The following is a 21,525-nucleotide window of genomic DNA, read 5'->3' as shown; positions in this document are numbered from 1 at the left end:
TGGCCGTCGATCTAGTTTGCGATTCATTTGCCGTCTCATCTATGCCTGTTTAGCCACCTATTTACGAGGACTTTGTCTTCCTCCTCCCTCCTGTTCATGCCATCGGCACCCAACCGGATCTACCAACGTGTAGCAGAAGTGCTTTGTATAAACGAACATACATGATTGAGACCCAAACTCCTTGGATCGATTATGTTGATCATGATGGAGGAAGTGTGATTTCACCTACAGAATATAATATGGGTGATTACTTTCTAGAATGAACACGAGATGATGCAATTTTTTTTGGGAAGATCTGACGGAAGAGTAGGTCAATCGAGTTTCTGTAGAGCTTTTATTTGATGTGGTTGGCCGTACGTTCATAAGTGGGGTTCCGCCGGCCACCGTTGTCAGAACAGAAACCCTAAGCTACGGTGCTCATCTCTCTTGCGAACCCTCTTAAACTCAACACAGGAGGAGGAGCACACCACTCGATCTACCACTTTTCTTCCTCATCCTCATTTTCCTAGCTACTTCTTCTTCTTCCTTCCTCTTCCTCTTCTGCTTCTTCCTGTCATGGACTTGGTTTCTCCCGCTGAGCACCTTTGCTACATTCGTTGCACCTACTGCAACACTCTTCTTGCGGTAAACTCTCGAAATAAAACCTTAGATTGGAGTCTAAATTCCTGAAAGAAGACGAGCTTCTTCGAGCATAGATATATATATATATATATATATATATATATATATATATATATATATATATATATCTATACATATATACAAGAAGCACGCTCATAAAGTTTCCAGCTGGTTTCAACATTTTGCTTTGTACTTTTCGTGTCTTAGGAATGTGCAGCTCAAAGTGAGCTTCGGCCTCTCTTTTCCGTCATTGTTTTTTGGTCTCCGGAATAGCAAAATCACTGTGGAAACTATGCTTTCCTGCAGTTTTTTTCCTTCGATTCCTGTTGGTATTGTTCATGTTGTTCCTGTTACTCTGACCTAGCAGTGAAGTACCGGTGGAAGCTAGTGATTTCACCTCTCCTATGAGCAGCGATAACAAAAGCCCCTACCGATGGTACTTCCATGTAGCAAGTCATGAAGAAGAACAAGCAAAGAACGATTTCATGATGCATGGTTTCTTTAGTCTCAAGTAAAGAACAATTTCTGTAGTAGTGTGAGGTTGGATTTCCCGGAAAAGTAGTTCAGATTTGGCAAAAGTGCATGACAGATGATACGCAGTCTGGTCGCCAAGCCCCATCACCTCATGCATCCAGAGTTTGATGTTACGTTTCTTTCGTGATCATTTTGCTCTTTCTCACTCATCACTTTCCCGGTCAGTGAATAGATGCCTCATCGACATAAAAAAAGAATGCACTTCGCAGTCCAACATATCATGTCTTCTCCACCTCTTTCTGCCATCTGCTACCCTAATGAATGAAGGAGATCCGCTCGACCGGGAAAGTGCTACATTCTTTCTTTAACGAAATGAACAAAATGCCATGGCCATCTTTTCGCTCGTTGCTGCTGTTTTTTGAGCTTCGCATGGGAGCTTTGCTTCCTCACCCTAGGAATCTCACTATCTGTCATGAAAACCTATTTGTGTTGCAGGTTGGAGTTCCTCGCCGGTGGTTAATGGACAGCGTGACCGTGCATTGTGGTCACTGCAACCATCTATCCTTTCTCAATCCCAGAGATGTGATCCAGTGCCTTTGTCCCGCCGTCCCCCAGATGGGTTTTCAGGTTCATTTTCCGGTACATGGGACTTCCTTAGTCCACAACATTCTGAAACATCCTGCTGAAGATAAAACAGCTGTGTGATATTTCTAGGGTTGACATCTAAAAGTCTAGTTAGCATGATCTGCCATGGATCTGCAATTGTCTTGTTCTTGAGTTCTAAACTTTTCCTGTAGATTGTTCTCCCTACAAGAAAAAGGAAAACCTCATGGCTTATCCTTTTCTCGAGTGTTAAGCTATGTCTGGTTGCTGTCAACCAGGAGACATGTAGAGGGATGTATGGGAGTGTTTAATCTCACATGCCTTTTTCCTGAATCAGGGTCCTTGCACTGGTTTAATGATGGAGCCACCATCTCTGCGATCATCATCTTCAGGTGAACAGTTCAAGAAAGCATGCCTCCTAACCATGTTCCATTCTTGTTTTGCTTCACGACTCTCACGTCTGGAACTTATTTGTTGATCACAGTACCAAAGAAACACAGAGCTCCATCAGCTTACAACCACTTCATGAGGTAAAGAGCAAACGTTATGCTTGTCACTTTTGCTGCCATTCTTCACTGAATGTTACTACTCCCATGCACCTCTACAGTGCTAGTGTCAGCATTTTGATCTTCCATAAAGCTTGACCTCTCTCTAAAACCCTTAGCCTGTTTTCTATGACTAGATCTTTCATTCATGTTGTTGTTGCTGCTTGATCTGATAACACACTTCAATGTCAGAGAGGAAATACAAAGAATCAAGGCAGCCAAACCTGACATTCCACACCGAGAGGCATTTAGCATGGCTGCAAAGAATGTACGAGATCAACCTAGTAGCTCATCTCCTCAGCTAACAATCATAAACATAGCTTGTTCTTGTTTGATGTCTATTGCAGTGGGCTAAATGTGATCCTCGCAACTCAGCTAATGTTTCACTTTAACAATGGAGAAGTAAGGATCGACCGTCTTTCCTCAGGTAGTAAACATTCCTACGTCTTCAAAAGGAAATCATCATGTCTTCTACACAAGTTGAATCGTCCCTTTCCTCGGATCTGATGGTGCAGGAAAGAAGCAATGGTCTTGCAGTGCAGGTGTGATTTCGTCGCTGATGCATCGATCTCTTTCGTAGTGATGTGCTTTAAATTTTGTGGAATCCATCTTAAACCTTCAGTAAGGAAGATCTCAATGATGTGGTATGTCTTCTGTTTAGCTTCATGCGTCTTATATCTATGCAATTAGTAGTGAATCAAAGAGAGAGATGCTTATGTATGTACTACATAAATTCAAGGGCATAAGTACAATGGATCTCTCTTCGAGAAGGGCAGTATTGATTTTGCTAAGAGTCAATTCTTAATCGTTCATAAGGAAGGCATCATATAAGACATTAGAGAGACAAAATGCATGTGAGAGCGCATACGTATTATGTTCTGAATGGCAGCTACTGCTTCTTCAAACTGTAGCTGATCCTTTAGGTTAAGGAAAACCCTATCATCAACTTGGATAGAATGTTTCCAAAGAAGCATGTATATATCAACACACTATCACTTCTGAGTCTTCCTTTTGTAACATTGTCGGTTCATCATAGGCGAATCAAACGACACGGAGATACATAACCCTCTTACTCATTGTTCCTTCTGTTCTTCACCTCAGTTGACATCTTCCCAAGTCATTCCTCGCTCTAAGAGAGGCACAAACCTAATGCCCGGTGACTTTTTGATGGCTGCATTTTCCTGTGACAACCATTTGATGCTGCAACCTTGCTTTCTTGTGTAATGGTCAGTCCAGTTTAGTCCACGTTACAGGTAGAACACCTGTTCTGTGCTTCCAAACTAGTAGATTTGTTGCTTGCTTATATTCCTACTGTGGCCACTTCAATAAAGACACCAAACCAATAGCATTCGGGAACAGTAGCATTGCGTTCATTTCTGCAAAAGCCCAAGACATATCTGATTCTGCCAAGTGAATTCACAGGAACTGTTTCTCTATGATTAAAGTGAGAATAAAGGAAAAGGAATTCAGCAAAATGAGTGGCTTGTCCATCAGACTAATTTTCTCATTTGATTTTGTAGTCAAATAAATGTTAATTACACTACTAGTTCCAGTGCAAATCTCACTTCTAACATCCTGATGTGGATGTTTCATTTGGTATCTAGATAAGGTAATCCTTGTGATCCAATCCCTACACAAGAAGTGTCAACAAATAGCAGCAAATAAAGGATTAGGTTGGTGCAAAAGAATGTGTCAAGGACAAGTAGACCAAAGAATGATACAGAAAACATAGAGCAGAAGGTAGGCATAGAGGGATGATGACTGAGGTTTCCACCAAACTCAATGCTGTAGTCACAGTAGCTAATTATGACCCCCATATGTCTATGGATGATACACCAGGCTAGGAATGAGCTAGGTGATAACTTTGTACACCCATTATACTTTGGACGCATTCTCAAGAATCTTGGCAACCTTTTTGACAGGACTTGATGACAGAACCTGATCTTGGCATGCTCAAGATTGCCAATCTTTCTTGGCTGCATCACTAGCCACATAGTTTGCGATGGAGGAGAGATGTGATTGCTCAAGATGTCTCTTTACGACAAACTTAAATATGCATGCTATGATCTAAATATCAGTCGGAAAGAGGGTAACACTCGGAGTTCGCGTGAGTTGCAAGTTCCCCGTTGTGAGGGTCGGAGAATAGCAAGCAACAGAAGAAGAGGAGCTTGATGAGGACAAGCATGCTGCTTACAGTCGGTCACCTTCGTACTGGCAAAGTGCGACGAAGAGCCACGTTTCGATGCCACACGGGTGTAGCAGTGTCTCTCAGTGTTGAATCCGGCCAACTTGCATGCATTTGCCTCAGGTGGCGGCCCCGCCTTCGATGGAACCAAACATTCACAGTACGTACCATCCAGCTCTCCCGCGAGGCAAAGCTTCGAGCACCTGGCGTGCGTCCACCATCGCTCGCTCGCTCGCTCCACCCCTCTCTCCCTCCGGATGCATACCAGTGATGCGTGGAAAAGGACATGGCGCGCATACGAACGATGAGACGCACCGCCGGATTAGTCTCCGAAGGGTCAAGTGGGATTGCGTCGAGTTAGGATCCCCTCCTCCGATGGTGACACGCACCTTGATCGCGATCCATGCGTTAGGAAGCTAGTCGCGACCCACATGAATGACGAACGCGATGCGGAGACCATACGTAAAGCCACGGGGACTTCTTACGCGTAGCATTTACGCGGTTTTACCCGCAAGATTCGGACGTCCACATGTGGCCTCCGTGGTGGTTACCACATGTGATTGCAGAAACGGAGGCCGCCTTAGTGGTTCCGATATGTGGATCCCACAAGCCGGGATGTTCCTTTTTCGTTCGTGTAGCGCGTGGGTATAAGCGTTTTATTCGACCCAGGTGGGACCCTCCGGTCCCAGAAACTGTAGGTTCCAAGACTATTCGTGGGCCATCGATTGCTTCGGTCCAGGAATCCGTTTCACCGAGCCGTTCCCTTTTCGTACGCACCGGACCCGGGTGAAGCCGGACCCAAATAACGAACGGACAACTGCCTCGGCCAATCGGAGAGCGCCATGAGCGGGCCCCAGACATATCCGCCACTCAGGAAGCGACAACGTATCACCCGAAACTACCCCGGTTTTCAAAACCGCTTTCGACCACCGCGTTTTGGACTCGCTCGCCTGCTCATCCTCCTCCTCTATATATAACGAGAAGGCAAGGAAACGATGATAAGGAGCGGCGACGAAGGGCGGACTGCAAGAAGAAGAAGAAGAGGTGCCTCCTCTCTTCCACGGGCGTCGCTCTTGTGGTCGTCGAGTCAGGTTTATTGAAGGGGGCGGGGTTGGGAATCGGATTGGAGAGAGGAGATGGGGAGGGGGAGGGTGCAGCTGAAGCGGATCGAGAACAAGATCAATCGGCAGGTCACGTTCTCCAAGCGCAGATCGGGGCTGCTCAAGAAGGCCCACGAGATCTCGGTGCTCTGCGACGCCGAGGTCGCCGTCATGGTGTTCTCCACCAGGGGCAAGCTCTACGAGTACTCCACCGACTCTAGGTACCCACTTTGCCCTCCGTCTTCCTGCCCCGTTGTCCCTCGTAGATGTTCCCGTACCCACTCAGCCCATGCTTCCAAGAACGTCTGGTTCATCGTTCTTGCCACAGATCCTACCTTTCCATTCCTGATTTCTGGTCCGAACTGCTCTTCTGATGTGCATGCGCGGTGTATGATCGTATTCGATCTTGCAATCGGCACCCTCTGCTGCCACTTTTCTCTAACCTTGTACTACGGCCTCCTTCCACCTCTCCTCGAATGCCGTACATCAATACTCGCAACAACTTAATTTTATTTAAGCCCTAGAGTTCCGCACTCTCTCTTCTTTTGATCCGTGTTCTGGGGTGGAATACTGTTTCCTCTAATGCCGTACATAGTGGTGAGTTCGCTGATTTGAGCTGCTCGGCTTGCCAACAGTTCTACTACTTCCAAGAATAAGTTCCGACTAAATCTTGCTTTCCCAGCGAACCGGTCCTCGTCTAGTTCTACATGAACTCTGGAAGTGGGTTGCATTAGCGATGCACTGCTTGGCTCATATAAGACGAGATATAATAGTAATCATCGTACCAATAAATTTCCGCCTTTTGTTCTATAGAATGCATAGAAGATTCATTGTAGTTACAGCTTATATCAAAGCTTCTTTAGTTATCGGCTTCGAATCTGCAGAAATGTGGAAAAGCTTAGAGCACTGCTAAATCAGGAAAATTCTTTGATTTGTGTCCTCTACTCGGTCTGTTATTCTATGATTGCATCTCAACAAAACAAATCCTTTATTTTTCTCTTTTGGCACCTAAAATCCGCCCCTTCTTTTTCATATGTCAAAGTTGATCTCCTCATGACTATAAATGTTCCTATTGATTTCCATCTCATTCCGTACCCACAATTTTCATGCATTCCTCCCCTTCAAAAAATTGACCACAATCGTCCCGGCAAACCCGATGATGCAAGTATATTCTGCTTATGATTCATTTTGTTTCTGTTTTCTTCACACGACTTTATTGTTCCAAAGTATTGCATATTTTTCTTACATGTTAGTAAATAGATGCTCTACCCATCCACGTAGTTGGATGGGAGCATTCGGTACATGTAAGTTAGGGCAAATTCGCATCATGGAAGATGTTAGAAGCATTAAAATACCAATTTTTGATGGCTTTCTGTAAAGGACTGTAGTCGTCTGAGTAGAATTAATTGATAGGTCTCCCATATCAACAATGTCGGTCCCATATATCAGCATTGCTGTAGAAATAATAAAAGGGTTACGTACTGAATGATACTGAGTTGTATGATGTACTACTACTGCTGCTTCATCGGATTGAATTAATACTTGCGTCCTATTCAACTTCCACCGTTTTAATCTCTAGTACTATTGTTGACATTAAAAAGTATTTGGAGGAGTATTTATTTACTTGGGATAAGTTTTTGATGATTCATGAATTAAATAAAATGACCTTCAATGAGTATGGATGCTAACTTCACTTTCTTGACAAAGAAAGCTACAGTGCCTTCTCATCATAGATCGCCGATAATAAAAGAGGTAAAAGAATCAAGCAACAGCATTGACATCTTTTGATTTCACTCTCTATAACTTTGGTGTTAATTATTAGAAATACAAGAAACACTTCCTGGATCTAATTGCTCTCTGATAGTTGTATCTTCTTGTCTTTTGTCGAGAAATTTTACATAGGCATGTCTAAGTTGAATATGTTGGAATTAAACTTGTTCAAATGTCATAAAGAGGTTCATTGCATCAAGAGGGAGAAGAAAAAATGGATTAAAAGTCTATAGAAAAATAAGTCAAATTGGTTATTGATTCTTGAAAGGGTTTCTTGAAAGAGAATGATTCATCTTGAATATAATTAATATAATATATCTTTGGGGACTATATAAACCCCATATGTTGGGTCATGAGTCAGTAATATAGTTTCTAAAATTGTAAAAGAGTTTTTCTTGAGAGAAATATAGAAGATTGAAGCTTGTCATACTCTTCCTCTATTTGATATCTCTATCCTCTCTTCCTATCAACATCAACATTTGGTATCAGATGTCGTCATTTTTCATCTCTATATAAGCTTCTTCAAAGGTTAATGGATCATATCCTGCAAAAAGATAAAATAAAGAAAGTTCATCATTGTTAGTATCAATCCTTCGAGTCACATCATATAGGTCCTGAATCGGTCTTGTCCTTCTTATAATTGGACTTCTTGAATCATGTGACCTAGCTGATCTAGGTGATGATTCTGGCAAAGTCATTTCGGTGCTTGCTTGTATTGTATCATCTTCTTATGAAGCTATAGCTTTTTTATGTTGCTCATCACTTTTCCAGTTCCCAATCTGTTGTTCATCAAACTTAACATCTCTTGACATCACAACTTTATTAGTGATAGGATTATAGAGTTTGTAACCACCGGAATTTTCTGGATAACCTAGCAAAATGCATTTTTGACTTTTATCCTCCAATTTTGTTCTCATTCTCTTCTGGTATCTTAGCAAATGCAACACTTCCAAAAATCCTCAAATGATCAACTCTTGGTTTTTGTAAGCTCCATGCTTCTTCTGGTGTAATATTACCAATTCGCTTTGTCGGAAACCTGTTAAGCAAATAAACTGCACAAGCAATAGCATCACCCCAAAATTCTTTCGGAATTTTTCTTTTCTTTAACATACATCGGACCATATTAAGGATAGTCCTATTTTTTCTTTCTGAGACACCATTTTGTTGAGGTGTGTATGGCATGGTGAATTGATGTAGAATTCCATTATTTCTACAAAAACTTTCAAATTCATTTGATATATATTCACCACCTCTATATGTTCTTAAACATTTAATCTTACAACAACTTTGTCTTTCAACCAAATCCTTAAATTCTTTGAATTTGCTTAAAACTTCTTTCTTTTCTTTTAACATGTAAACCCAAGTTTTGCCACTATGATCATCAGTAAAAGTAAGAAAATACCTGCTTCCTCCAAGTGATACTGGATTGATAGGGCCACAAACATCCGAGTGCACCAGATCGAGTCGATGTCATGCTCTTTTTGTTCTTCTCACTTTGAAAGGCTTTCTTTCTTGTTTACCCATGACACATACTTCACATAGTTTTGCTGGGCGATCAATTTTTGGCATTCCTATCACCATATTTTACTTTTCTAGAAGTTTCAAAGCCTTAAAATTTAAATAAGCATATCTAAGATGCCAAAGTGTAGAAATATCCTCAATATCAGCTTTAAAACAATTTGATTGATCAAAAATACTCAAATGTAGAGGAAACATTCTATTCCTTGCCATTTTCATATGTGATATCAATATTTTATTCTTGTCATGAATTGAGAGAGCCATATCTTTCATCTCAATATCATAACCTTTTTTAAATAATTGTCCCAAGCTTAGAATATTATTTTTCATATCAGGAACATAATAAACATCTGAAATGCATAATTCCTTGCCATTATTAAGTTCAGGGAGAATTTTACCTTTGCCTCTTACTGGTCTTTGAGACAAATCACCAAATGTAATATTCCCGGAATAACTTGTATCCATTTCTGAAAATAGCTCTTTGATGCCACACATGTGATTTGAGGCTCCTGTATCTAGATACCATGTCATAGACTGATCATTTTTCAAATTTTCATAGCTCATTAGCAAAACTTGATTTTCCTTCTTTTCTTCCTCAACAAAATTTGCCTTATCACCTTGATTGTTAGGATTATAATAACATTCATAAGAGTAATGCCCATACCTTTTGCAAACATAGCATTGTATTTCAGACCTTTTAGAGTTTCTGCCACGTCCACGGCCTCGGCCACGTCCTCGACCATAACCTCGGCCTCTTTGGCTATAATTTTCTCCAACATCTTCACTGTTTGGAGATTCTTGATTGGTCTGATTTCTGCCTCCTCTTCCTCTTTGTCCTCGTTCTCTTCCTCTTTGAGAATTTGATTCTCTTTTATTTTCAAGAGCAAACTTAGCTTGTAGTGCTTGCTCCATAGTTTTCTCTTCTCCTCTTTTTGTAATCCTTTGTTCATGAACTTAAAGGGAACCCATAAGTTCTTCTAAAGACATTTTTTCTAAATCTTTAGATTCTTCGATCGCAACAGCAATAAAATTAAATTTCGGATCTAGAAATCTCAATATTTTTTCTATTACTCTCTGATCATTTACTTGTTCGCCATTTTGTCTCATTTGATGAACAATAGAAATGATTTTTGAGAAGTAATCAGAAATGGTTTCAGAAGTACCTTGTTGTAATTTCTCAAACTCGGCTCGTAAAACTTGTAGACGAAGTTTCTTTACCTTATCAACACCACCGAATGATCTTTGAAGCATTTCCCAAGCCTCCTTTGAAGTATTTGCTGGAGCGATGATCTCGAACATTGTATCATCAAGGCCTTGGTAGATTGTGAACAAAGCCTTTTTCTCCTTCTTCCTTCTTTCTTTGAGTTGTTTTCTTCCTTCTGCATTCATTGCTCCTTCTTCTGCTGGACTTGGTTCAGCAAATCCATCTTCTACAAACTCTCATACATCTTGGGAGTTTAGAAGAACCTTCATTTGGATGCACCATATGTCATAATTTTTTTTTGTCAATCTGGGGATATGGAGTTGGATGACACTTGAGGAAGAAGTCATAGCTTAACCTATGCTCTGATACCAAATGTTGATGTTGATAGGAAGAGGGGATAGAGATATCAAACAGAGGAAGAGTATGACAAGCTTCAATCTTCTATATTTCTCTCAAGAAAAACTCTTTTACAATTTCAGAAACTCTATTACTGACTCATGACCCAACATATGTGGTTTATATAGTCCCCAAAGATACATTATATTAATTGTATTCAAGATGAATCATTCTCTTTCAAGAAACTCTTTCAAGAACCAATAACCAATTTGACTTATTCTTCTATAGACTTTTAATCCATTTTTTCTTCTTGATATAATAAATCTCCCTCTTGATGCAATGAACCTCTTTATGACATTTGAACAAGTTTAATTCCAACATTCTCCCCCCTTAAACTTGTTTCATCTAGCATGCCAAGTTTCTTTTGAAGTTGTTGAAATATTTTATTTTGGTGAAGCTACATTCACTTGGTCTTCAAAAAAGCAACGAATCGTTGCTCTATCAAGTTGTGAAGCAGAATATATAGCAGCTTCTTCTAGTGTTTGTCATGCAATATGGCTAAGAAGATTACTCCAAGAACTTCATATGCCACAGGAGAAGTCAACCAAGATTTATGTTGATAACAAATCAGCTATTGCCTTAGCCAAGAATCCAGTCGATCATGAAAGATCGAAGCATATCGATACAAGATTTCATTTCATAAGAGATCATATCAAAAATAAAGAAGTGGAGATACATCATGTCAAGACAAGTGAACAAGTGGCTGATATACTTACAAAACCTCTCAAATTTGAAATATTTCATGACAAACACTAGAAGAAGCTGCTATATATTCTGCTTCACAACTTGATAGAGCAACGATTCGTTGCTTTTTTGAAGACCAAGTGAATGTAGCTTCACCAAAATAAAATATTTCAACAACTTCGAAAGAAACTTGGCATGCTAGATGAAACAAGTTTAAGGGGGGAGAATGTTGGAATTAAACTTGTTCAAATGTCATAAAGAGGTTCATTGCATCAAGAGGGAGATTCATTATATCAAGAAGAAAAAATGGATTAAAAGTCTATAGAAGAATAAGTCAAATTGGTTATTGGTTCTTGAAAGGGTTTCTTGAAAGAGAATGATTCATCTTGAATACAATTAATATAATGTATCTTTGGGGACTATATAAACCACATATGTTGGGTCATGAGTCAGTAATAGAGTTTCTGAAATTGTAAAAGAGTTTTTTTTGAGAGAAATATAGAAGATTGAAGCTTGTCATTCTCTTCCTCTATTTGATATCTCTATCCTCTCTTCCTATCAACATCAACAGAATAGAGGATGTCGCTACAAACTAACAGGCAATGCTTGAGCTTTTGATTTTATATCAAAAACGTGGAAGAAAACTAAAAGTTGCTTATTCCTTGCAGTATGGAAAAGATTCTTGATCGTTACCAGCGCTACTCATATGCTGAAAGAGCCCTTGTAGATGCAGACACTGAATCCCAGGTAACATGTGTTTGAAGACTGGATGATTCATAGCCTAGAACGTTGGTGGATGGCTTACAGCAGGTTGATCTTGTCCGCAGGAAAACTGGTGCCATGAATACGAGGTATTGAAGGCAAGGATCGAGGCACTACAAAAATGTCAAAGGTACCGAGATGGCCATCGCAAATTAAACTAATGTTTTTACTTGCACAAAAATGTTACGAGCATTATCTTTTTGTGCTTACTTCAGGCACCTCGTAGGCGAACAACTTGACAAATTGACACTTAAAGAAATCCAACAGCTGGAGCAACAACTTGAGGCAGCTTTGAGAAAAATAAGATCAAAAAAGGTGAATTAAAATCCATTTATGTAGCCTATCAAAAATGTTCAATTTTCTGATAGCCATCCGTGCATGCAAAGGAAGTTGCTAATGTTCTTTTTCTTTTTTCTTTCATTTATTGTAGAACAATGTGCTGTTTGATTCCATTGCTGAGCTTCAAAGAAAGGCAAGTCCTAAAATCTTTATTCAAATTCAAGTTCATATTTGTTTGATTTTATTAGTCAGGTCGGTAAAACCTAATAACAACAAACTTCAAACTAGTTGGACCAATCCAGTCCTACTTACCACCGGTTTTGATTCTGAGTAACTATGATAATTTGCAACCCTACTCAATTCAGTATGCAGCACCTGCGTAAATCGATAATATTGCTTTTGCAGTTAGCAATATAGCAGTGACACATACCAACTGCTATTTTTTGTAGCATGAATTATTTACACAGATAATATCTAAATGTTCTTTGCTCTTTCTGAAAGTTAAGCATGCATTCATGATTGATGTAAATATCTTCTCAAATAATAAAAAATATTTAAGTAATCTTTCGTTATATTATAAAATCGGATCTAACCCAGTCTGTCTGTTCATGCCAGTTACCCGAAAACCAACCGGATCAATTGTTCATTCTGATTTTTCAACAAGAGCGGATTCTTCACCAAGGATAATATTCTTTTGATAGAGACTGTGCTCTACTTGTTGATTCTTTTTGTTTACCTGTTCTCCACCTCATGACACCCTAAAGATTCTTCTGTGGGCAACTCAAGAACATCCATCTTAGGAAATGATAGATAGAGAGTGGCCTGGTGTAGAATGCCAATAACAATTTGGAAATTTCTTCCATATATATATATAATCTGTTGGTACTTCAGGTACAAATCTATGCCTGAATAGCCTTTATTTTCTTGCAGGAGAGGGCGCTGCAAGCACAAAACAGTGACATGGCAAAGAAGGTAAACTATAAAATGTTTGACCTTATTTATTCGTCTTATTTATAGACCTCAAGTTTGATCAAAATGTGATTTGGTTCCAAAATAGCTTATGGAGAAGGACAAGGCTGAGGAGCTGAGCCAACACCGACAAACGGAACAAGCAGCTCAAGCCCAGGCCAGCTCCTCTATACCACACTTGCTCTCGATAGAATCTACCATAAACATCAGGTACACACTTCCTATAAGCATCTCTTGTACTAGGTATTACTAGAGTTCATATTACAACAGTCTTCAAGAATCAGGTTAGCGTTTCATGGGCAGTAAGTAATCATCGTTAGCTGCTTAGTAAGAGAAAACTAGCCGTGTATGTAGGTGTTGCATTGCCGTGTTTGATTCCGCAGACGTACTCCTTTCCCTTGCAATAATATTTCATGAGCATTCTGAGCCCAAATTTCTGGGCGTCAGAATCGAAGAGCACATGGTGGGCAGTGAATGAAAAAACATTTACTTTCCTTGTTAATTCTTGTTGCTTTTCATTAATGTTATTCTTTGAGGCTAATTACAAATTACCTACTGTAATTAGCTAGTTAACTCTAGCATCCTGATCTTTATATTTATGAAATATTGAGATCGATTATATAGGATTAAAATGATAATTTTACAGAGTAAAAAAATCGAGAGAAATATTTTGTTAAGGCGGTAAGGTTAAATGTTTCACTTTCGAACGTATAGGGATCTTAATGTAATTTTTAAAAATATAAAAATTAAAAATATTAAAGATAACTAATTATTTTGACCTAGTTTTTGATCTGGTTGAGGGATGAGCATGCAAAGTGTCGAGACCGACAGTTTTGTAGGCTCAAAGTCAATTGTCAGTTGAATTTGCATAATACATTAATTGGCATGTCAGTTGAATTTGTACTCATATTTTTCCTCATTAAACATCTTATCAAGCAAGAAACAATCAGAGCAAAGCAAAGGTGGTATGATCAATCTAATATTGCAGAAACCACCAACCCACGGGCTCAGTCGTGGAGGAAGCCGCCGAGCAGTCCTTCGCCCGGTGTAACGGCGCTGTTCTGCCACCATGGATGCTTCACCTGTGAAGGACGGACTGAGACGCGGTTCCCATGCAAGTCCAGTTACTATTTGTAGTAAGTATAATCCAAGTGAAGCTGCGGAGTGTTTTATCCCTCCGACCCATATTCCAATTTGGACTTGGAGCAATCCGTCAGAAGTCTCCCTGTAATGCATTTTCTAACCTATGCTTCTATCGTGTGCGATAGCTCGTTTGTATATATCGAAAACAATACTGTAAAATAATGGACGTTAAAAACATTGTGGGGCTTCTAATTCTCGGTTCCTTTGTGCAAAGGTATTCTAGTAACAACCGATGGTGCTGCATCTTTTGCTTATGTCCTCCCTCTGCAGCTGTACCGATTCATTCGAGGTAGGAAAAAGAGACTCCTGATTACCTTTACCTCATGATTCTTGGATGAAACCTTCTGCAGCTTAAACATTGTTCCGAGACTACATCTCTCGCGGAATTGCTAGTAAAAACCGAAGAAATTGTCTTTTTTTTTCCTTTCTGTTGCCAATTGTGGCGATAAAAATTTTGCCAAAAATCATCGAGTAGATCGGAATCGGAGCAATCAGGTCAATCATGTGCTCTCGAGCTCATCAACAACAACAACTGATGGAAAAAGGAAAAGAATTGCTACTCCAAGGAAACAGGATCATATATTGTATTCACTTTTCACTAGGAAACCAAATTGCTACAGGAGGGCATCCTTCAAGCATCTTCAGAATGACAAGGTCATGAGTGTCACTTTCTACCGTCAGGACAAATTCTTACAAGAGTTTTTCTTGATAGAAGACGACTGGAATGACAATAACAACATTTCTTTTTCTGTACAAACATCCAAGCAACTGTCTGGGCAGCTATGTATACATCAGTATGGAGGCAACAGAAGAACCGTAAAAATCTATATGAGCGAATAAGTCACGGTTGACTTCATTCGTATATACTAAAATATTCACCAATATCAAAGCCTGTGAAACGACACCGGAAGACTTATGGCATTGATATATACTTCATGATATATGTATATACACACTATGAAATACGAAGTACACATATTCCCTGCATATGTCCAAATGAATAAATTTATCAAAGATATATGTGGAATGATCATGTTGCTTCCTTGAATACCATCATCTGTTAAAAGAAAAATGAAAGCACGTAAGTAACCACTGATGCGGCACATAAAATCAAAACATTTTCATAAACAACCCGGATCAACATGTCTTTTGTTGCTATATATACTGAAACTTTGTGAAGATCCATATTTCAGCACTTGGATGCCTGGCTGAAGAAATGTTTAAATGGGCGAGTTACTTGTTTCAACAACAAAGTCCATTATGATTGTATTGGAAGTTCAGTAATGAATTAAATTTAGACATTTGTAGCAACCTCCAGTCAACTTGAGTTAATTCCCTAGGTAAGCGACAAAGACAGTAGAACACGGAGTTGGCACAAAATAACTTTGTGATAATTCATTGCCTAATGCCTTACAAAGGTTTAAATAATAGGAAATGACAAGCAGCTGTAGTGTTGCATTATGTGATCTTACGTTCACAATGAAGTATAGAGCATGAAAAAGAAACGATTAATGTGCAGAAATATGCCAAATGAACCAAAGCTGATTACAGTGTAGTCAGCCACTGAAAGGAGGCGTATTGTGCAGCAGTATATATTTCATTAGTAGGCCATTCGAAATATATAATTCCCAAAAACCGTAAAATATCCTGAAAGTGTATGTCAGAATTCAAATACCACCGTTTGGAATTTGGAACACGGTATGAGATGAGAAAAATCATAGTGCCAAGAAAATGAGTCATAAATTTAACCAGATTAATGTTACATGTCCTGAAATGCAAAATATATAAACTATAATTTCTTCTTTAATATGATGTTGCAAGGTTAGGACCCTGAATTTATCAGAAAAGTTGAATTGAAAATTAAGTTTTTCAACATGAAATATAAATAGTAATTTCTTGCATTTTGAGAACAGTTGTTAATTACATGATCACTGATACATGTCAGCGGTGGATATAAGAAAGTTGGGATATTAGAAAGGCAATGCACGTAGAGGACAGTTTGTTGGTTGTGACTATTGAAATCAAACAAGCAACTCCTATAAGTAGATGTATGGTCTATTTGCAGGATACTATCTATTTGCTAAAATAAATGGTACAAGCTGCAGATCTTAGAACTCCAGGGACAGTACCAAGCAATTGTTTTATCTAATGCATCATGTTTGATTTATTTTACATATTGATGTTATCTTAGATCGCATGGCCTATAAATTCAACATAGACTACAATAACAAAAATGTCATTAGTATATGAGGATTGATAAAATCAATGGTAGATAATGACAAACTAGTTACCTTGCCGCAAACAGGACATGCATCACTTCTCTCCATCCACTCATATATACAACCAAGATGGAAATGATGAGAGCATTGCATTGTTATCTTGGGGTCTTCAGAAGTATATTCTGCAAAGCAACGTCAAAGATCAGAATTTTATGAATACATCTAAGTACAATTGACCTTTATTTCCTGAATAATTTATTATGACATCATCAAGTAAATGTAAGCCCAATTACTGTCAATATTGATTAAGCATATACAGGGTGTAATTTTCTTCTTTACACAAGGCGAAATGTCACAAGGCAGAAATATAATGATATATAACTGATATTTATGAGAGGAATGTTTAGATATTTTAGTCACCTTTTGAAGGTTGCTATTAAAACATAGTGATCTCCTTAATTGTACAGCATGTCAAGAAGTTTGCGCCAATCAGTTAAGCCAAAAGGTAAACTTAGTTTAGCCAATACTTTAGGATAATTTATTTATTATTAGATAGGCATACAATAAAAGTAAATAACCAGATCTCTCAATTTACCTTCAAGACATGTTGGACAAACATCCTCATCTTCAGAAGAAGGAAAAATATATGTTACTTCTTTTCTGGCTTCGGCAGAGAAGTGATTCAATGAAGACTCAGGCTGACATAGTTTGGATCCTCCATCATAGTTTGACTTACACTTGCCTTTCATCTTTGATTCTGTCTCACTATTAGTGTTACTTCTAAGTGGTTCAGATTCCTGATGAAAATGGCTTAAAAATTTTTCATGCCTTGAGATAAGGCCATCATGCTGAGTAAATCTAGGATCATCATATGGTATAGGCCTGGGAGGAGAGTGATATGTATCAGGTACAGAGTCATCCATGGTTAATGCTGGAGAAGCAAGAGCAACTCTTTCCTGTAAAGATGAAGGAACAGCATGCATATCCTCTCTTCGAAATAGTGCAGTGTACTGCAAGAAGGAAGTTCAAAAATGGCTTTTCTCACTATTGGAAACAGTCAATATGGACAAAAGTTCTTCTCTAACATTTTCTGAAAGACAAAAAAGTATATAACAGTCAAGTTTAACATCTAGCTCCCCATCATTACCTTGAAGCATGTCCTAATACAAGATGTTAGTTTCACAATTAATTTTCAGTAAGTTTGTCCTATCCAGACTCAAACTGCTTTGTACATAAATCAATCAAAATATAGCCAACTAAATAAAGGTCGGCTGTCAATTAACTCAAGACAGTGCATCTTCACAACAAACTTGTACAAAGTACCAGTATGTTTTTATGTTGAAATATGGAAATTATTTGATCTTTCAAATTGTCATTTTCAAATTCAACCTTATTATTATCTCATATGAAGAATACCCTATTGCTCATGAGTTCATTGAGCAACTCACCTAGTCTCATGGGTAAAACCGTAAACAACATGTCAAGTGGTAGCATATTTTATCAGACTATCCCTATTAGGACCTGAGTCCGATGGAATAACTGACCCATCAATTTCGTTTGGCCTAAACTACTAGCCAAAATATTTAAGCTAAAATTGATAGCAGTACACTCATCAGACCTTTATAAGTCTTAGTCTTGTCTACTTCCAACGTGAAACTAATAGGGGTGTTATAAACTCTCCAATTTAAAGGCTTGACGTCCTCGTCAGGACCCAGAATAGCCCAAATCAAACTCTAGTATGGTACATGTGAGGTGTAGTTCGATGATAGCTCCACGCCGTGACGAATTCTCGAGCTTCATCCATGGGTAGTCCTTTCCTGCTCAAGCCTGTTAGATAACTGAACCATCATCTTCGCTTGGCCTAAGATCACTAGCCTAAATGCTTAAGCTGAAGTTGATAGTAGCATACTCATCAAACCTTTATAAGTCTATCTTAATCATGATCACTTTCAACGTAGGACTAATCAGGGTGTTACAATACCAACAATTGTACAGGTTATGCAAGCACAACATTGAGCTATCATAGTAGCCATACCTGCCAACAGACTAGTATAAACAATGTTCGATAACTAAGTTTAGCTTCTACAAACCAAAAATAAAGTTTGCTATCTAGACTTCTAGTTAGCTATATACTTCATTTTTGTTCATTTAATTTTATCCAAATGTAAGTACCTAAAAGGAAGAGAATCTAAGATTGCTTCTTAAGTCTTCCTAAAACAAGACATGCCTATTAGTCTCCCATAAAAAAGCTACTCTTTACCATATCTCAAAATCATCTAGCATAATCTTGAAGCCAAAATCATTCTTATTTTCCAATCAATCACATGACATCGAGTTCATTCTACAGCCCATCATCACACTATGGGAGCCAGCAATTTCCAATGTCTGTGCTTGCGAGGAGGGGATAACACATAAACCAAGGGTCAGTCTCTCTTATTTTTCTCTCCCCACCTAGAGCTTCTAGTTTAAATTGACGGACCTTGCCTTATTCATGAAGAGGTCTCCATTAGACAAGTAAAAATCATCTTAGAATGATTCCCCTTAGCTATCCCTAGTTAGTGTTACCTCCAACTTAGCAGAAAAAAGGAATCGTTCGACTTGTTCCATTATATAATGTCATTTTCTGCTAAAGTTAACTTTAATAATATACAATCTATTTTAAGCTCAAGGTAAATTGAATTACCTGACAGCTCATATTAGCTTCTTCCGGAGTCCAGATAATGATTTGACACACTTGATATTTGTGAAGCTACAAGTTTAAGTGCCTTCCAATGTCATACATGTAATACAGGATCCCTTTTATATTTCTCTATAAGACAATAACTTCTAGGAGAAAAGCTTATGAGTAATACTTAGAACTCCTGAATGTTGTATACTACTGATCTATGTATAATTTACTGATTGGAGCTTGTATCTTTGATTGCTCATGTCGTGTATGTCCTGCACATGAAGCGCATAGGACTGTAAACTTTGATTATGTCAAAGTATTTTAATATTCTCTCTTGCATTATTGTAGGTATTCAAGAACAGAAGCTGCAAGCTAAGATTCACAGTATAAACTATAAAAAGCTAGGATAGAGACCAAAGCAGTAGAATGAATTTTTTTACTAACAATATGCAGGAATATGAGGTCAATTATTTGTTTTTATATTACTAAGCTGATCTAAGCAACTTGGACGAAAGCTAACAAAAGGTGGAGCTGCAAGGCATTGCAACGAGGACTTCACTCTTTTTGCAGTTATGTAAGTATGTAAGCTTCCGGACGTAGACATTTCGCAATAATTACAAGAAAACACGTACCACACTCATCAATTGCTGAGCCAAGCATCCGAGGCAGATGCAGTTTCTGGAATTTAAAGCATTGGAACGTCGATATTCCTCAGTGTCTCCTGCAAGCAAGCAAGAACAGACAGACCCCATACTCCCAGCTTCACTTCCCTGTTCAGATCTATTATTCTGATGGCACTCTCCTCCTCTCCCAATCCTACGACCTGATTACATCAAGCTTTCCGGAAGAAATTTCCCGTTTTCCTCATCTAAATAAAGATAACTCGAGGTAAAGCAAACGAATACTTTGACAAAAGCGAACAATTCAGTAAGTTTAAGAAGACAACTAAGTGAGAAACATTTGCGATTTATCTGGCAAGAAATCACAGCATCAGCCGCACCCTGAGAACCAATACTCGCAAAAAAATAGATGCATTAGCTTCAAAGACCATGGAACCCACCAAGAAGAGCTAGCAAACAATTCCATATACCAAAAAGAATTCCAAGGATACAAAACCCCTACATAAAAAATAATCGAGATCGACAACCAAATAAGTGATCTTTAGAAATAAGAAACACGGATCCACAAGAGACCAAAGACTTCGCCAGCCATCAGAATCCCTTCATTCTTTCTCGTCCAGTTCTGTTTACAGAACGAATTCCCGGCCGCCGAAAACAAGATCCAGAACATAAGCTGCCTCAGGAAAACAAAATCTAACTCGTTTCTGTCAGAAAATCTGAAATCCACCAATTCTATCTTAAAATCTTCCAGATCAAAAATCGGGCACATCGAATTTAAGGATAATTACCAGTGGATGCAGCGAGACACGCATCGATCACAATCATCGGAATCAAGAAATCTCTGCGAAACCCACAAATTTTATGCGCCCCTCTTTGGTGTTTCTCGGGATTGGAATCTCCTCCTCCTTCCTCTTTGGTAGACTTCGCCGACGGCGAGGAATTCAGGAGGAATGAATACCGAGCGGCGATTCCGAGCTCGTTATTAGAAGGGCACTGATTTGCTTTACCGGGTGTCAGATGAAGCGGTTGACCCGCTTACACGACATGGATCCGATTCCCTCTTCTTTTGTTCTTTTTGGAAGGATACAACCGAAGGATCCGATATCCAACCCGATATTTATCGAGCACGATCTTTCTTGCCCGATCCGAATTCTTATTTGGGTCCAATGCAACTCCTTAAGTGGAGCGGGACCCACCTGTCTTGCTTCGATGTTGGTGCTTTCTTTTCGCTGCGAACAATCAACACATATCGGTATAACCGACACACTTTTTTGTTGTAGGCTATACAAACTCGGTAACAGTTCTTATCCGAATTCCGGTATAACATAGCCCACCGTCACATTCAACATATATCTGTGCAAATAATGCAAATAGATCACTCGGAGATTGTGACCGTCATTGAATGTATAGCAACCGTTACATTGATACAGCTTCCGTCCAACTGTAGCAGCTTCTTCTTCTTCTTCTTCCTCGTCCTATGGTACTCGGTGCGAGGAATGAGGGTGAGGATGAATGCTTGCATCCATCAGCTATGAGAATGACTTTGGTGAGCAAATTCATGCAATATTCTGCACTGAATGCTTCTCTGTCCCAAATCAAATCACTTTGGTTCCTCCAATGCACCAAGATGTTCGTTATTGATGTCGTGCTTAGATCTGCCAATTCGATCAACGTTTTCATGGCTACCACGTTGAGAATGGAGCCCGCTGCACCCAACAAGGGAAAGAAGAGGGACCATGGCCTTAAAGACAAGCTGTGACAGTTG

At 39.0% G+C, this 21,525-nt stretch overlaps 3 protein-coding genes across 8 annotated transcripts; 2 read left to right on the top strand and 1 right to left on the bottom strand.

The window, feature by feature from the left end:
* The first annotated feature begins 555 nt into the window (after positions 1-555).
* Positions 556-2,984, top strand: LOC103979541 (protein DROOPING LEAF-like). The gene is made up of 7 exons (XM_009395714.3): positions 556-624; positions 1,591-1,734; positions 2,036-2,090; positions 2,183-2,228; positions 2,436-2,511; positions 2,591-2,670; positions 2,759-2,984. Exons 1-6 carry the CDS (start codon positions 556-558, stop codon positions 2,633-2,635), a joined length of 435 nt encoding a protein of 144 aa, XP_009393989.1. The 3' UTR covers positions 2,636-2,670; positions 2,759-2,984.
* A 2,554-nt stretch (positions 2,985-5,538) lies between these two features.
* On the top strand, positions 5,539-14,431 carry LOC135631618 (truncated transcription factor CAULIFLOWER A-like). Its single transcript, XM_065139360.1, has 8 exons — positions 5,539-5,749; positions 11,769-11,847; positions 11,928-11,992; positions 12,078-12,177; positions 12,293-12,334; positions 13,072-13,113; positions 13,199-13,320; positions 14,099-14,431. The coding sequence occupies exons 1-8, from the start codon at positions 5,565-5,567 to the stop codon at positions 14,196-14,198; spliced, it is 735 nt and encodes a 244-aa protein (XP_064995432.1). The 5' UTR covers positions 5,539-5,564; the 3' UTR covers positions 14,199-14,431.
* A 466-nt stretch (positions 14,432-14,897) lies between these two features.
* Positions 14,898-20,774, bottom strand: LOC103978847 (E3 ubiquitin-protein ligase At3g02290). Of its 6 annotated transcripts, none has more exons than XM_018824140.2 (5): positions 20,549-20,758; positions 19,773-20,476; positions 17,068-17,482; positions 16,545-16,654; positions 14,898-15,310 (listed from the first exon to the last, which is right to left on the bottom strand). In XM_018824140.2, exons 2-5 carry the CDS (start codon positions 19,890-19,892, stop codon positions 15,284-15,286), a joined length of 672 nt encoding a protein of 223 aa, XP_018679685.1. In that variant the 5' UTR covers positions 19,893-20,476; positions 20,549-20,758; the 3' UTR covers positions 14,898-15,283. The 6 variants fall into 6 exon arrangements, with proteins under 6 accessions (XP_018679685.1, XP_018679686.1, XP_018679687.1 ...); XM_018824141.2 differs by having other exon boundaries at positions 19,773-20,453; XM_018824142.2 differs by having other exon boundaries at positions 19,773-20,433.
* Between the last annotated feature and the right edge of the window lie 751 nt (positions 20,775-21,525).

This window comes from Musa acuminata, chromosome BXJ1-3 (assembly GCF_036884655.1).
Source record: "Musa acuminata AAA Group cultivar baxijiao chromosome BXJ1-3, Cavendish_Baxijiao_AAA, whole genome shotgun sequence".
NCBI lineage: Eukaryota > Viridiplantae > Streptophyta > Magnoliopsida > Zingiberales > Musaceae > Musa > Musa acuminata.
Note: the sequence above shows the minus strand (reverse complement) of the source record. Positions and strands in the feature narration are given on the sequence as shown.

Coding starts and splice junctions, on each gene's coding strand:
- LOC103979541 (XM_009395714.3), top strand. CDS start 556: ATGGACTTGGTTTCTCCCGCTGAGCACCTTTGCTACATTCGTTGCACC. Junction 2,229..2,435: donor GCTTACAACCACTTCATGAG/GTAAAGAGCAAA, acceptor CTTCAATGTCAG/AGAGGAAATACAAAGAATCA. Junction 2,512..2,590: donor TTAGCATGGCTGCAAAGAAT/GTACGAGATCAA, acceptor TGTCTATTGCAG/TGGGCTAAATGTGATCCTCG.
- LOC135631618 (XM_065139360.1), top strand. CDS start 5,565: ATGGGGAGGGGGAGGGTGCAGCTGAAGCGGATCGAGAACAAGATCAAT. Junction 11,993..12,077: donor GCACTACAAAAATGTCAAAG/GTACCGAGATGG, acceptor TGCTTACTTCAG/GCACCTCGTAGGCGAACAAC. Junction 13,321..14,098: donor GAATCTACCATAAACATCAG/GTACACACTTCC, acceptor CTAATATTGCAG/AAACCACCAACCCACGGGCT.
- LOC103978847 (XM_018824140.2), bottom strand. CDS start 19,892: ATGGGGTCTGTCTGTTCTTGCTTGCTTGCAGGAGACACTGAGGAATAT. Junction 16,655..17,067: donor TTGTCCAACATGTCTTGAAG/GTAAATTGAGAG, acceptor GTTGCTTTGCAG/AATATACTTCTGAAGACCCC. Junction 15,311..16,544: donor CATGTCCTGTTTGCGGCAAG/GTAACTAGTTTG, acceptor TTCTTTTAACAG/ATGATGGTATTCAAGGAAGC.